Genomic DNA, 14,111 nt, shown 5'->3' with positions numbered 1-14,111 from the left:
TTCGTTTACGTCTCGACACAGACTTTCGTGGTGCTCCAACGCCTCGTCCCATAACCGCTTGCGCATTTCTCACAATACTAGTAGTCACTTCATCCCATGAAAGTGCTAAATTTTTAAATGGCATAGAAATGATCCCTAACCTCGAGCAGATGGACGTTATCTTGATAGAGCGTGCAGGGAACCAGTCCGGCAGATAACGCGTCTGCTCGTCGAACACGTAGATGTACACGGAGATTTTGGTGACTGGTGACATAAGTGACTGGGAAGCAAGGTGGCCAGTACGATATGCGTCTCTCCGGATTCGAAGGATTCATGTATTTGGGGTATCTGGAATAACTGTTTGGTTTGTTCCTCATAGGATGCAAGAGTGCCAGCACGCTATACTTGAAACACTCGTGTCCGTGACAGTTTGACGTTTGTGAGAGTCCTTGGTTTTCTTTTCAACATTTCGGGCAGCTCGATCGTGCACCCCCAATCCGCTTCGGTGTCAAACGCGTTAGCATTAAGATGACACATCGGACTTCGTTCGAGGTGGCACCAGACCCTTCTCTCGCATAGTTTTCTACAGGTTGCGAGGACTCTGCGATGGCAGCATTTATCGCACCTTTGATTTCTAGAGGGTTATGAACCACTCTCATGTGAAGCTACACGTGAAGGACATGGGAAGTCAACCCGTCGGCTCCGTTCCAAACCATGAGCGCTTTCGGCACAGGCCAAATTTGTAAGGCATGGGATACGCTTCCAGTACGCGGATGATTACTGGAGCTATGCTCGTTATATAAAGTCGAAAATCGTCGACGTTGTCGTCGTGCGGGGAACAGAGGAGTGTGTACATAGTCGCCGTTCCGTCGAATGCCTCATATGTGACAAAAAAGGAAGAAAACCTCTCTGTGACGGAGGGATGATTCTCTACGACGTGTTCTCGTAACTCAACGATTCTGCATCAGATTGATCCCGCTCCCATATGAACAGTTCGTCTGCATTGTCGTGTCCATCTAGGGGCTCATTGTCGTTTGTTTCAGGTAATACGAAAGGTGGTCTAGTGACTCTATTGTCACCGTCATCGACTGAAAGGACGACTGGGCTGTTACCGAGATTCTCTATTCAAGCTTCGTGCTCTCTTTCTACAGCCACGAGCATGGCGTAGATGGGGCACTGTGGTCAGACAAAATCAGTACGAGATTCCCTGTCAGGAAAGGATACTCACCTTTCTCTTCAGTTGAGGAAGGCTTGATGTCGATGATGATGGGAGAGGTTGCTGGATGGATGTCCCTTTGTGTTTAGTGACATGTGTTGACAGCGGCTATCGTTTCCTGAAAAACAATACCATATATAAAATACACTCACACAGCAGAGCTATAGCCGTCTTTCCTTTCAATACACTGAGACAAATTTTGATGACGTGTTTCATGTCGGACGAGGAAATCCGTCTCAAGACGTCGGGACGGTGCGGAGCGATAGAGTGGAGAGCATTTTCAGTAAAGTGAGGTGAGAGCGGGGATTCATTTCGGAGCGTAGATTTATTGACGTTCACCCGGAAAGATATTGCTACACAACCTCTGGTCCTCGTGCATATAGTTGTGAAGATCCACGAGGGAAGAAGCATGGGCCGACGACATCACTTGTGTATATGCGTCCAGAACATATTCCACTCGTTTTCTGCCAAATAGCTGCTGCCCGAAATGTTCCATCTGGTGGACGCTGCGCACGGTACGCCACAGGACGACGTAACTCGCGGTGTAGGATATAGTTCTAAAATGGCTACTGTCGAAAAATATGTTTTGAATGAGTAAGGAGATCAACACGTTGGCGCGGTGAGAACCCCGAATGAAACGATCGGTAAGCTCCTTCAAGGAACCGGCGTCGGTAGTGTGATCGTCGACGACGATGAAAGTAGCAAGGGACGTGTCCCACTCTCGTGGTAGTTTGTGTACACGGTGAACGTGTGTACACGTTGTGCAAACGAGCGCAAATAATGTGTGTGTACACGTTGCGCGAAGAAAAAGAAGAGACTGAGACTGGTAGAGAAGTGCATCTCTTTTATTTACACATCGTCATCCCCAAGTGCGGAACTGCGTTCCCAATACAGATTATCCTGGTTCAAGTTGGACTTCTTTTTCGTCAGTCTGTCCGCCGCTAGGATGCGGTTGAGCGTCTTTATCTTGTCCTGACACATTCTTTGACATGCTTGCAACCATTCTAGGCGGTGGACGTGAAAGGCATCTTCCACGATGTCGCGTATACATTCGCGAATACGCTCATGCTCACAGTTGTCTAGCGACGTAGACACCCTGATTGTTATTATGACTCTGATGCGAGCTGTTTTCCAAGTGCTGCGCTGAAATACTTGTCTTCCTGAATCAATAAGCAATAATTACTAATTACTTTTTTTCAGCATTCGTGAGCTACCAGGTAGACAAATCGATCCTGAGCCGGAATATTTGCGTCCATACTGTAAGTACGACATCATTCATCATGTACTTTAGGGAGGTTGTAACAAAATCACGATACATTGCATAGCAAAAAGGCGCAATAAATGTATTTGAGGTCGCGCAATAACTGTTAATAATCGGATTTCTCGATTGTCATAGAACACACGCATATTTCATGGAACTCATTCCGACTTAACAGACTGTCTGTAACTGACTAAGGCTGTCTGTCTTACAGAGCCACTAAGTATGAATTGGGCAGGGTAATATAGTCATGGCTGAGGAGATTGGTTGGGGAGAGAACTTTTCCCGATATTGAGAACAGACATACAGCTCGTGGAATTCATACCTACTCTCGATAGTATCTGTAAATTGACCACAGAGTAGTTTCACAGATATAACATTAAGTATGTGTTACTTCAACGAAATGGGCAAAGGGAGCACGTGACAGTACAGGACGAGCTAGCCCTGTGTTGTCGTGTGTTGCTGTCGATCAGGCCGTCGCAATGCGCTGTCAAAACCAACTAGCCCAACTTTCTACGCAAAGTCATCATTACATCAATTATGTGCGTAGGAGGAATAGACAGTAGTGGCGGTAATGGACCAAAAAGGTTGAAAGTAGGGTTTCCCTGCAGAGTTAGGAATTACATATGATCATTGGAATTGATGTCGACTCACCATACTGTCTGTAAATTGAGTTAAGAATAATTCTACAATGGTACATGTGCGTTTTAGAGCCATGAAATAGGACTTTGGGACGACAAGATAGTAACGGTAGAGGGAAATGCTTGGAAATCTCGTTTTTCCCTACAGTTAGGATATACACATGTAACATGGAAAATGGTTAGCAGCAACTGTTTATTGGAACAAGAACTTTCGTGCAAGAGGCTGTACTTCAAGTTACACAACTAACTGCGACACAAGCATATATAACCCAAGAGAACAGACACAATAAAACAGGTTTCCAAAACCAAGGAAACAGAAAAACAACCAGAAACTAATACAATGCATCACTTGAGCAACCGTCACATAAGAATCAGGAAAGAAAAACTGTATGTGTAAATGAGACATTCGGAGGATTGGAGTTCAAAAAATTTGGTGGTGAAAACGGGGACACAGCCGCATGTCTAGCTGTTTACTTGGAGAGCACAGCTTCTGTTGAACTGTGAGGGAAGACCTGAGTGACCTTTTGGGCTGAAGAGAAAATGGAGCTAAGAATGCTCAGAATGGAAGGTGAATAATAAAGTATCTTAGCTGGATGATACGTTGAACAACTGCAGAGGACCGCCATGGACGTTTAGTCCCCATGGTTTTAAAGAAGAAAACTTAAAAATGAGGAAGGACTCGCGATTTTTCGTTTGCATTCGGTGATGTAGCCAGATTCCAGAATTGCAATAGACAGGCGTGCATACATGTCGTGCCCGTGAAGATTCAAATGTATAGCATCGGAGGAAGAGCGATTGTTGCCGATGTCGGATTTATGATAGTAAAACCCTTGACTTACGGTGCTGGAGGTTTCACCAATGTACTGAACATTCCATTTCGTACATACTACTAAATAACAAACGTTAAATGAGTTACAGTCCAATGAATGTTTAATTTGAAAGGTGTTGTTATTTATGGTACTGGAGACCGAGGTGCAGGTAGACATAAGATTACAAATTTGGCAGCGTATACCATTGTAGGGACCCGAACCAGGCGTTGTAGTATCGCGCAAACGAGAAGTAAGCATATACCGGATATTCCGTGACCTGCGGAATGTAGCAGTGGGGCAGAAGGAAATATTTCTTTGCATTTTTTGTCACTGTGTAGTATGTTAAGTTGGCACTGAAAAATAGTTTCCTTGCTATGAACGGCTTTGTTGCAGGTGGCCAAAAGGCCATTAAGGCCATTGCTTAGGCAATTTGAGGCCTTATTTGTATCTGTCCCTTCTATGTTTGTTCCAGCCTCAGAACATCAGTTTCTCTCTTTTATTAAAGTAATGTTTCTGTGTTACTGGTCAGGTTTGCTGAAAAGAAGTCCCTCTATGTCCAGCGAGCATGATTCGGTGAAAGCATTTTCAATTAGATTGCTGGGACGGTGGGCTTCCTGAAATCAACAGATATTTCGGAGGATGAACGATGAACAAGTGAGAACAGATGGATAGTATGTTAAGTTGGCGCTGAAAAATAGTTTTCTTGCTATGAACGGCTTTGTTGTAGGTGGTCACTAAAGTAATGTTTCTGTGTTACTGGTCAGGTTTTGTGAAAAGAAGTCCCTCTATGTCCAGCGAGCATGATTCGGTGAAAGCATTTTCAATTAGATTGCTGGGACAGTGGGCTTCCTGAAATCAACGGATATTTCGAAGGGTGTCGGAGGGAAAAGAATGGATGTTAATATACAGTGATTCCACTGTCATGGTTACTAGTGTCATTGGTCAGATCAGAGAACTGTTTGCTGATAGAATTATTTAATTACTTTTAAGGAGAAAATCATTTGTGTCTTTGACGTATGAAGGAAGTAGTGGGGGTACATGTTTAACACAGTGCTCTATCTGAAGGGAAATATTTTCTGTTACCTGTTGGTGTGTGAATGCTGGTATAGGTCTTCCAGGGTTATTTTCCTTGTGGTCTTTTATAAGGAGATAAAATGAACAATGATTAACGTTCTTAGGTTGAATGAATTGTGCTATGTGGTGTGGAATTAAATTATCATTAAAAAGTGCGAAAATATTTTTCTTTAATATTTGGCAAAACAAGGGTGTAGGATCATTATCAAGAACACTGTAGAAAGTCCTGTCATTGATATGCTCATTGGCCTCGTTAATATAGTCGGAAGTGTCCATGACCACAATTCCCCCTCCTTTATCCGCAGGCCTGATCACTATGTCATCCCGTGTTTTAAGATTACATAAAGCAATCCTCTCAGCTTTGGATAAGTTAATATTTTAACATCAACCACTAGCTTGTTGATATGATTATAGACCGCCTTGTTGTAGTTAACGATCATGGGACTAGTTGGTGATGTGTCAGGGGTCCAAATAGAGGGTTTCTTAAAAGGGCTCGTGTTGGTAATTGCGCAGCAACGAAAAAAATGTCTACAAATGCATACTCCTACCTAAGCTTTGCAAATCATTGCATATGTCGAACTACCTTTAAACACGTCACACCTAACCCTTTAAATACCGTGCCAATGATGAGGACGGTGCAGAGAAGAAGAACAGTCTCTGTTCGAAATATCGGCGGCTTCTGTCCTGAGGCAACTCCCTTCCTACATCTCTACCGGTTCGCTGGATTTCTACCCATCTACGTCATCTACAGATGATGGGGTGGAGACAAAGCTAAAACCGTTACACAGTAGACTAATATCAGCTTGATTTAGCGTGGCACTGAACAAGTTAAAAACTATGTCACTTGAGGTTGTTGTGCAATATGTAATGTCAACTAGAACATTACAGGTATTGAGATCATTAAAAAGTGTGAGGTATTGAAGTTGTCACGTTTAGCTTTCTTGGATTTTACAGATTGTAGTTTGGAGAGCTTATAAGATCCAACGATTCTACGTTTCGTCACTTCGTTGGGCTGTACTGTTAGTGCTAGGTACCGGAGTTGCTTGTTAATATCCCTAATTCGGTATGAACTCTCAGTACACAAAATTTTAACAGTTCTATGGACGCATGCTTTAAAGCGCTAGACCATCTTCTAGAGCTTCAAGGAGAGTGAAATGTAAAAGGTTGGGAAGCATGACCCTGCAAACTTTTGGGGGCAATATTCTGTGCTATGCAGCCGGAGCAGTAATGAAGGTGAGACATAAAACTAGTTTAACAATTATTGCACTTTAACTCCTTTAACTTTTGTTATTTAGTAACATGCACGAAATGCAATGTTCAGTACACTGGTGAGACCTCCAACAGCATGCGTCGAGGTCAGGTTTTACAGTCATAAATCCGACATTGTCAATAATCACCCTACCCCTTGCTATACATTTTAATCTTCCCGGGCACGACATGAATACACACCTGTCTATTGCAATTCTGGAATCTAGTTGTACCACCGATTGAAACACAAAAACCGCGAGTCCTTCCTCGTTTCTAAGTTTTCTAAGCAGCGACGAAAGCTCGAAGCCTTCGTCAGTGCCTTTAAGTTGCAAGAATGACGGGAACACGGCACGTCCTGGCTGAATCTGGCGAACTCCCGGTTGAGGCTCTACATGAACGTGAAATGGCTTGGCACTTCCTACGTTTGCGTGCTCACATTTCCCATCACCCCCCCCTGAGGAAAATTCGATACTGCCCTGAGAGCGACTTCTATCGAGTAGCGCGAGGACACGCCAGACTCTCACTGGCTTAATGGCTAATGACGTTACACCGCCGGACGCCCCCTGGTCTCTGCAGCTACCACCGACATTCGTAAGCCTTCCGAACCTTCTGAAGAGTAGAGATCAGGTTCCCCCTCAAGTCCTTCGAGCCCAGTTTCATGCTCTGGTAGACGAGAAGTTTCCTACATCTACAGCAGCATATACAGATGACACATCTCGAAACAAGTCCGCCTCAGCATTCGTCATGCCATCCGAAGGTGTAGTGCAAGGACGACGCCTTTCACGTCCAACTTCTTCAACAGCTGCGGAACTCTATGCATCCTTTTGTTTCTGCAACACATCACTGATTTTACCCCGCGGGAATGGACGGTCTTCACAGACTCCAAATCTGCACTTCAAGCTATTCAAAATTCCCATACGAGGCCCATCCGCACCCCTAGTCACGGATGTGTTAATGGCTTACCACACTGTCTACGGAGCAGACCACAGGCTCGTTCTCCAGTGGGTTGCAGCCCACTGTGGTGTCGTGGGGAATTTGCAGCCGACAGGCGCCGCAGATGTAGCTCTCTCGTATCGTAAGCGGACAACTATTGTTCTGCTGAGAGGAGACCGTCATTTCATTCTGCGACACCTCGTGAAACCCTTGGCTTCCCGCCAATAGACAACCGACAGTCTCCCCCCATCAGTGTTGAGCAGAGTTGATCCAACGCTCGCTTTCCGTATGCCATGAAACACCTCGCGTCAAGATGCTGCATTAATCCCCCGAATGCGACTCGATGTGGCAGTTACAGCTCACTGGCGTTACCGCTTGAGACAAGTTGACTCTCCCACCTGCTGCCACTGTGGTGCTCTTGAGGATCTGGAGCCCATTCTTCATCACTGCCCCCAATACCAACCTTCCCCAACCGCACCCTCCGAGTCTCTTCGTCAGCTGGACTTTCGCCCCTTCTCCCTATCGAAAGTGCTTGGTCCCTGGCCCAATCCATTCCAGCGACGATCTGCGCTCAAAGCTCTTTTGACATTTCCGGACACCATCGGACTTCGATCGATATTGTGAAGGGGCTCATTATTTCATTCCCACATCAGCTCCTGCAATAGGGTAGAGTATCGCCCCCGGCGATGAAGCTCCTCACTAATCATTCCGAAATAATTGTTCTTGTTGTATACAGGGTGTTCAAAACAAGACTTTTACGAGCGCTACTCAAACACAGCGATGACAGGAAACCGGATGATAACTTTACGCTACTTGTGTAAGAAACAGGTGCTGCTAGTGATGTGGCACCTTGTTTCTTACTGAAGGAACGGAAAAAAATAGCACCCGTTTCCTTTTATTCGAATTTTGAACACCCTGTAGACATACTGTGCATGAACCACAGATAGCTGCATTTGCACGTGAGGAACGTATAGCTGGAGGAACGTGTACCAAAATTTAGGTATAAGTTATGTACCATTTTAGATATCATGACTAATATGTGTCTAGACTCTAGAGGGTGTCCCAGAAAACATGTCATTGAATTATAATTAAAAAAATAAACTATGCCACCTAAAATCACGCGGTCAACGGCATTTGTTCTTACTAAGTTTTTCCCAACTCCTGATGTGAATGTCATGTATTGTAAGTTTAATTTCGTAAATATTTGCGAACTGAAGTCGGAAATTTGCCAAGTAAAGGTTTTTTCTCCCACCAATATGAAGAGCGTGCCGAATTCACTCAAGTTCACGATAAATGACAGTGATATTTACGAGCTATTCAATCGGGAAAAGTAGCCGAACAATCATGCTTTTCGTACCACTGAACCCGCGATGACTTTTTGAGCGCAATCGCTCCCAGTCCGACAAAAGGAGGTTGCAAACCCAGTCCAACGAGTGATAGTAGAAAAAGTGACAGTTCCTGAAATTGGGAGAGGTAAAGTGCGATCCCAGCGAAAGTCAGACGTCATAAGCCATCTCTTTCTCTGTTGCAAGTGTGGGTTGGGTTTTAATCTCTTTTCGTCCGTCTGCAAAATTGTGCTGAAAACTTGTCGCGCGCTAGCTCCGTAGAGCATGATGTCCGGCTATTTTTTCTGATGGGATAGCCCCTGAAAGTCAATTATCATTAATTTGAGTAAATTAGACACGCTGTTCACAGTGGTGGGGTAAAAAATGACCTTTACTTTACTTTACAAATTTCAGACTTCAGTTCGCAAAAATTTACATAATTAAAGTCACGTTACACGACATTCACATCAGGAAGGTGGCAAAACCTAGTAAGAACAAATGCCGTTGACTGCATGATTCTAGCTCGAGTAGTTTTTATTATAATTCAAAGACACGTTTTCCGGAATGCCCTGTGTATGACGGCTCAGTGTATAGATAAGTGCAGTGGTCTGAAAAAAGATCTAAATCGATGTTATCCTTATAATAGCCGTATTTTAACGTAACGTTAGCAGGGCTTGGGAAGGCTTGGGGACGGATACGGAGTAATAGAGTACACTTTGTTAGACGTCTAATAGACATTCCCAAAGTCTACATTTACATGTCCTTTAGACGTATACAAGCGCACCATGCGTTGTCTGGGACATTGCCTTTGTGTTGTCTGTTAACTTGTACACTGCTTTGAGCTCGGACAGAGCAAGGCTTGCAGACTTATTTTCAACATACTTTAGTACGGTTTCAGATCGATTTACGCTGTGAATGCTGTGTGCCGGAAAGTATCGTCGTCTATGTAAAGTGAGGTTCATCTTAGTAGGCTTACTGTAAGTGTATCTTGTGGGCATTGTGCCTGTGAAGAAATATATTTTGGGAACAGAAAGTAGCATGACTACACCGCTTCATCAGCGTGGACGCTAGTTGCAAGTGTTCATCCATTTCTCCTTGGCCTCGCTAACGGGAATACCTCACCACCGAAAACGTCAGTGCAGACAACACCAGTAAGCTATTAGACACACATTTACTGATAAGAGTGGTTTTATGGGAGATACAAAATGGAAGAGTTGAATCGATTAGTGCTTGGGAAAATATTCGTCTCTTTGGGTTCTCAATTAGCAGCACGAACAGCACAGGTGGCTGTCACGAGAAAAACGTGAATATCGGCCAGTTAACTTCTCGCACTGCTTTCATGGTCATTACGAGCACTACAGTCGGGCACTACAGTCGGGCACTGAGACTTTGGCACGCTCTAACTTTTATTGTGCAAGGAAAAAACCTTCAGATTTCTGTACCCTCAAATATCGTATACAGAAGACTGTGCATACGAAGCTCGAATAATTTTTGTGGTGGCGTTTTTTAGATATGAGTGCTCAAAAACCGCATTTTTTTTTTTCAAAGGTTGCGTGCTGTAGACGTCTCTATGCGGACAGCAACCATGCCGAGACTCCTAAACTTGATACCGAATTATAGAGCTCAGACCTCCGCTACACAGGGATGCATTTCTCGTTCCACTGGCGTGTACACAAGTACCGCAAGAGCCGCAAGAATATGAGCAATTTTGGTCTTCAACACCAACATTGCGTATTTTTAGCTACAAAATAACAAAATCCCTGCCGGAACTAAGCCCAAGCAGTGGAAGCCCATGTCGCTGACAGTGCGAGGAACCCTTCGTTGAAAAGATATTAACCGCCCAAATCGCTATGCCAGAAAACGCGTCGAATCAGCCAATATTCGTTCGGACTTCTACTTCTCGGGAACTACGGAAACTAGAAGAAAAATACTGGCTTTTCTATTCTCAGTCTGAGGCAGTCTCCAACATATATTTTTTTTTTGTAAAATAAAAATTACTGATGGTGCCCGGACCACCTTGCCTGAGTTGAGATGGAGTCTCCCCGTTGCTTCCTGTTTATATGTTTACCGTGTCCTTCAATTTATACATGTGCATTTCATTGTGTTCTAGATTTTCATTTTCTCCTTCCCGGTAATACTAGTAGTATTAGCAGACGACCCGGGGGAATGCCCAGAACGCAGAAAGGGCAAAGTCGTGTGAGAGGGGAGAGAACACGCAGCGTACATGTGCAGTTCGATCGAGTCAGCGGACGCGTTTTGGGGCCAGATTTTGGCCCTGGCTTCGCCATTCGCTGATGATAATCACGTGGCCCAAGGGAGTGGAAACTGTAGAAGCTACAGTTGCACTCTACTAGGTGGAACGATTAGTATGTTCAGCCAACGTCAAAGTTAGGTGCCATGTTAGATGCTGCGATCGCACACTTTAATGCGCTTGTCCGTGGCAATAGGTGTACACATAAATATATGTATTAATTACATGATGTAAAGCGAGCGCTGAAATGCCAAAATGATCCAAACGTCCAACCTCAGATCCACTACAGGACCCAGTGCCGTCAGGAGGGGGTGATCAGCCGGTGATAGAACCACGTCTCAATCTCAAAATAAATTTGATGTATTTGGTGGACAGCTGTAGATGTGCTTTATGTGGTAGTTGAACGATCACAAGAGATGCGTTTATCTGCTCGATTACAGACTTGAACAGCAGCATGATTTGTACCCAGATGAACTGCATCGCTATCATTGCTCCATATGGCAGTGTTACACTCGCAGACGTCATGACTACGTAAGTTACTTTTCCACATGGAGATCCGAAACAGCAAAGGAGTATAAACTTATACTTATAGACAGGCACGTTATTTCATCGACAGTAGCGTTCCTATATAAAATGAAGCGGAAGGCCTTCCATGAGAAAGTTACTGAATTGAAGGCATATTTAGTTTTGACGTGAATACGTCGTATAATTGGGCCAGTTTATAAAAGCCAGCTTAAAAATTCAGCGTCAAGAAAATAGGGAAGATTTTAAAACGTTATAAGATGTAATCTGCACGCAGTGCAGTCAAGTTGAGTATGCACATACGTAGGGCACGAGTTTACGCGTCATATAATAAGAACTGTTCTGGAAAATATGCAAGGTGACTATTGCAACATCGATGTGCAGCGCACAATAGAACGGCCATAGTCGATCCTGTCAGCTGCATGACTCGGGGTGATGAGCCTCGGCTACGATGTAAGAAAGAACAGGGAGAGGAGTCGATCCCTCCCCCCATGTAGATACTTCGGGAGAGGAAAATCAGTTGCGCTGCGCATACGGCAGCAGTGACGTCACGTGTCGCTCTTTACCGCCGCTTCACCGTCCGCTCGCTTCGCGTGCGCATGCGCTAGCGGACAGTGGTTTGCTTGAAGATGCCACTTGTGGTAGCGGTGAATCAAATTTCCTGAATATTCCGTTCAAGTTCCTCAGTAGACGCCCGTCGATGTTTACCAGGCGAGGGAACGTTTCAGTAGCTCCTGTGAGTTGCATGGTCAGTTGAAAAGATGAGGGCGTCTGTACAAAATTGTTCCATGGACCGCTCTGTCCAACCGCTACAGATGCAAAAGGTGATTTTTTTTTTATGCTGCAGTCTCTCAGCCCAGGCAACACCAACACTAGATGAATGTACACAACTTCCGAGTGAATTAAGACGCACCAGTGCAGTTCTAAAGATGGTAAGTACGCATCATGCTCAGTTACACTAATACACGGATGCCTTTCGCGCTCAATGCACTTATTTCGCAGGTGTTACAGCATCTGATGCCGTTGCACAAAACGTTGCACAAAACGGCAGTCTCGTGCGTAATGTACACTCATACTGCAGAGTTGGAGTAATTCTGAAAGAGGGAAGTCACAGTATTCCAGCCTTCGAATATCAGTTCCCGTCATCTTAGACTCATTCGAGTGGCGTGTTCGGACTATATACTTGTATCGCCTGTTCTATCTCAACAGAGAAGTATAGAAGAAGAATATAAGAGTATAGAAAGAATAGAAGAATATAAGAAAGTATAGAAGAATATAGAGAAGTATAGAAAATATAGAAAATAATATAATATAGAAAAATTTCCAAAGATTATCTAAGAAGTGGCATGTAGTTAAGGATTTGCATGGCAGTGACACGACAGCCTGAGACAAAAGTTGACGGCACTAGTGCTTTCCTTCAACGGAACAGTCCCCTACCAGCTACACCAGTAAGAGATCGAATAAGAAACGGGTGACTATATCTCAGTTTGTGTGTCCGCTCTTGTTTGATGCTAGGGTGTCACTCCAATAGAGAAATGCGACACAATGTTCCATAAACTTTTGTCCCTAGGTGTACATTGTACAACCCCAACAGCTAATAAACACTGCTCGGTAAGTACAGAGTCCCAGTTTGAGATTTCTTCCCAAAAGGCTGCTCTTGCAAAAAACAAAAAAAAAACTAAGAAAGTTAGTTTGGTGGCGTCCGTGGTACAAAGACAAGCGGAGGGAAGGAGAAAATGTGTAGTTCCACTTTGATGGCAGTAAGTTTTACCTCTGAGCGATGATTGCTCATTCAAAGCACTGACAAACTCATAGGTGCACCACATTATCTAAACTTCCTCGGCCTGTTAGGGCTCGTTTCTGTGCACAACATCATCACGCACTTGTACACTTGTACAAGCCATGCAAACAGCCTGGCTTGTGCCATGCAAACAGAGGAGTGGTTACGTGAACTATCATTCATTGAGCATTTGTGAGGAGATTGTTAAAAGAACCAGTTAGACTGATGGGTTTCAGATGAGTTCTTTTTTTTTATTTTTCAGATTTTTACTCGTATTCCATGACAGTGTACGCTGATTACTGATTAGAGGACCGAGAGGGCAAGCACTGTTGAACAGTCCAAGACAGAGTCGATGCAAATCTCTACAGAGTATTTGAGAGGAACAGTAATACCAAGAACACATGCCAACTATAAGAATCAATTAGCAAAGGTATTGCACTGCAGAGACATACAAATAATCAAAAAGTAATTGCATGTCACCCTACGTATCAGCAGAAATGTCGTTTTGTTGGCGTTCTTGATGGATGCAAGGTTATTTTTGGAACGCATGCGTAGAGTAATGTTTCTCAAACTGCGGGTCATAACCCCCAAATGAGCCATGGCTGGTCATGAGCCTTTTTCTGGGGGTCATGGAGGCTCCAAGTGGTCTTGCTTGGACCCATGGACTTTGGGTCTATGGATTGCATAGCTTGATATGCCTTGAGCCACACAGACCAACGTATTGACTTTCGTGTATCAATAAAGCAAATACATCCTTCTCATTAAGAGCGTGATTAAATCAATCCTTGTTAAAAACATGGATAAGTACTTTTGGTAGCTCTCTCTGTGGCTATTGCCTTCTAAATATATTACAATATTGTATTGTATACAATATTTATTGTGTCATTGAAAAATAAGTATTTTCGGAATTCATTGAAATTTTCGGAAGGTGGGATGAAGGTAAAGGTGGAGGGGGCATGGTTAATTTGGTACTGTTTGAAGGGGTTACGTACTGGACAAGTTTGAGAAACACTGGCGTAAGAGGGATGTCGTTCCGAATTTCACTACCCAAGGACGAAAGAGAGAATAGACCAAA

At 44.0% G+C, this 14,111-nt stretch overlaps 1 protein-coding gene across 2 annotated transcripts in view; it reads left to right on the top strand.

The window, feature by feature from the left end:
* Positions 1-14,111, top strand: part of LOC135369999 (uncharacterized) — a 155,227-nt gene that overhangs the window by 83,496 nt on the left and 57,620 nt on the right. The window contains exons 5-6 of one of the 2 annotated variants that reach the window (XM_064603644.1): positions 2,396-2,454; positions 11,175-11,265. In XM_064603644.1, coding sequence (XP_064459714.1) covers positions 2,396-2,454; positions 11,175-11,265 — 150 coding nt within the window. The remainder of the gene's footprint in view (positions 1-2,395; positions 2,455-11,174; positions 11,266-14,111) is intronic. The other variant, XM_064603645.1, reaches the window with a different exon arrangement.

This window comes from Ornithodoros turicata, chromosome 10, assembly GCF_037126465.1.
Source record: "Ornithodoros turicata isolate Travis chromosome 10, ASM3712646v1, whole genome shotgun sequence".
Taxonomy (NCBI): Eukaryota; Metazoa; Arthropoda; class Arachnida; order Ixodida; family Argasidae; genus Ornithodoros; species Ornithodoros turicata.
The sequence above is the reverse complement of the archived record's forward strand: the minus strand, read 5'-3'. Positions and strand labels throughout refer to the sequence as shown.